General features: G+C 36.4%; 1 protein-coding gene across 1 annotated transcript; it reads right to left on the reverse strand.

Moving 5' to 3' along the window:
* Positions 1–236: 236 nt before the first annotated feature.
* On the reverse strand, positions 237–1,590 carry LOC128857292 (tRNA (adenine(58)-N(1))-methyltransferase catalytic subunit TRMT61A). The gene is made up of 4 exons (XM_054092992.1): positions 1,378–1,590; positions 821–1,316; positions 581–750; positions 237–522 (listed from the first exon to the last, which is right to left on the reverse strand). The coding sequence occupies exons 1-4, from the start codon at positions 1,507–1,509 to the stop codon at positions 346–348; spliced, it is 975 nt and encodes a 324-aa protein (XP_053948967.1). The 5' UTR covers positions 1,510–1,590; the 3' UTR covers positions 237–345.
* Positions 1,591–2,186: the final 596 nt, after the last annotated feature.

A 2,186-nucleotide genomic window follows, 5' to 3' on the forward strand; every position in this document is an offset into this window, starting at 1 on the left:
TCAGCCTCGGCATTCTTTAGGCGGTAAGGGCCTTAGTGTTAACATTTATACTCTTCGCTGAGTCTTTAGTATTACTTTAGTTGATGCCTCCAGCTAATTCTGCCTGCTTTCAGCAGATTCTAACCAAACTTTGTCCGTATAGCCCATAAAATACTAGATGTAAAAAAAACCTGTTTCCTATTTAGTTCAAATTCTGCGTATATTTTAGGGTACGATTTCCAAATTCGAATTAAATATTCTATTGTTTGGGTGCACACGTTTGGCAACTTTTATTGAGGATCTTAATACAAAATCTTTTATTTTATATTTTTATTAACAAAAATATCGTACTATGTGAAACAGTCGCTACCGCACAAATGCCGGAGGCAGTGTGGCGAAGGTCAAGTAACCCGTATGTCCTGGTAGCGTAGGAGGCGCAGAGGATGTAAGCAGTTTTTTGGTTTCCTTAGGTGTTTTCACAGGTCCAGTCTTTTCATTAGTTGTATCGGTGTCAGGTTCATCCGCTATCTGTGACGAAGGTTTCTACAAAAACATAATAGTTATATATATATATATATATATATATAAATCATTCAACTACCTTATGTTTTAAGAACTCTAAGTCAAGGACTGGAATCGTTCTGGTTTTAACGATATGCTCCTGTTGCAGTATTTCTATTGACCGAATCTCTGTAAAGCCATGTTCCTGTAAGGCAATGCAGCAACGTTGCGACTGTTCAATACAAGGTGAAAATGAACAAAAACGACCACCTAGAGAAATATTAATGAAGGTTTACATTTTACAATTTTTCTTACATTACACATGTGGACAATAGCTTACCCTCGGCCTTTAAAGTTTTTACAGCAAATGGCACAGCCAATTGTGGGGCTGGCAAGTCTAAAAATACTGCATCTGCCTTGCCTTCCAAATCATTGTCGAAACCCAGTTGACAAACATCACGATGATAAACGCTAACGCAATTACCTAAACCATGCCGCTCGAATTCTTCACGGGCTTGCTCCACTCTCGCCTCATGGAAATCAAATGTGTGTAAATGTCCACTAGGTTTAATGGCACGTAGGAAATAATGAGATAGGGAACCTGAACCGGTGCCTGATTCGACTATGACCGAGCCAGGGCGTACTTCCAGTTGAAAGAGTATCATACTAATATCTGGTGTGTAAATGATTTGGGTGCGATGTGGCAAAGTTTGTGTCCATAGTTCTGGATTTGGCTGCAGCACATAGGCCCAACCTTTGGAAAGTTCCACTCGACTGCCATAAGCGACCCCGATTAAATTGCGCACCTTCAATGCACCGTAAGAAGTTTGGAATATCTGCACAGGAAAGTTAACTAATAAATTGCAACAACATAAAAATATTTCTATAATCGTTTACGTGTTCAATGGTTTCGCCTTTCTTGTTGACTATTGTGGGTGTTGCCTCGATTGCGTGCATTGAATTAACGGTGAGATAAAGTATTACCGTGTCGCCCTCTTCAATTTTATCTTTTGGCTTAAGAAAACTCATTTTGGTAGTTTTTTTATTAACAATAAATAACTCGGTGGATTTGCTATAACAAAACACGCCGTATTAAATTTGTAAACAAACATTTTGACATTTCATCGGCACTTTTTAACTGTTCTCATCTAATTCACGTGTTGCCAACGTAATGGGTGATTCAGGTGACTGTAAATTAATATTTTACCATTTTACTTGATTTGCCATTTTTTTTAATTTTTATGTATTTGTGGAAGAAATACTTGTATAAATAGCTCTAAATACTATATGCAGATATATAATACAATATATTTTATATATAGATACATGTACATATATTTATTTAATATATATATATTATATATTAGAGTAGGAGTTGCCGTTGCATTATAATTACGCCAGGAATAAGAATTTGAAAAAGAAAGGTAAAGAATTTTTTAGTTATGTCTTCTTAAATTATTTCTATGAGTTAATATTGAATCATAGATTTTTCTTGATTCGAAATGACAATTTTGTTCGTTTCGTTCCACATACAAGTAGAGGCTACCCAAGAATGATAAATAGTTTCTGTGCACCGTGGCGGCGACCTTTTGCCTTTTTGACCGTTTACACTTGCATACATTTCCAAATGACTTTTTTGGAAATGTTGAGGCGGATGGGACCAGTTTACGTAAACAAGTGCTTTTGCCATTACCGTGAAGTATGCT

Source organism: Anastrepha ludens, chromosome 2, assembly GCF_028408465.1.
Source record: "Anastrepha ludens isolate Willacy chromosome 2, idAnaLude1.1, whole genome shotgun sequence".
Classification (NCBI taxonomy): domain Eukaryota; kingdom Metazoa; phylum Arthropoda; class Insecta; order Diptera; family Tephritidae; genus Anastrepha; species Anastrepha ludens.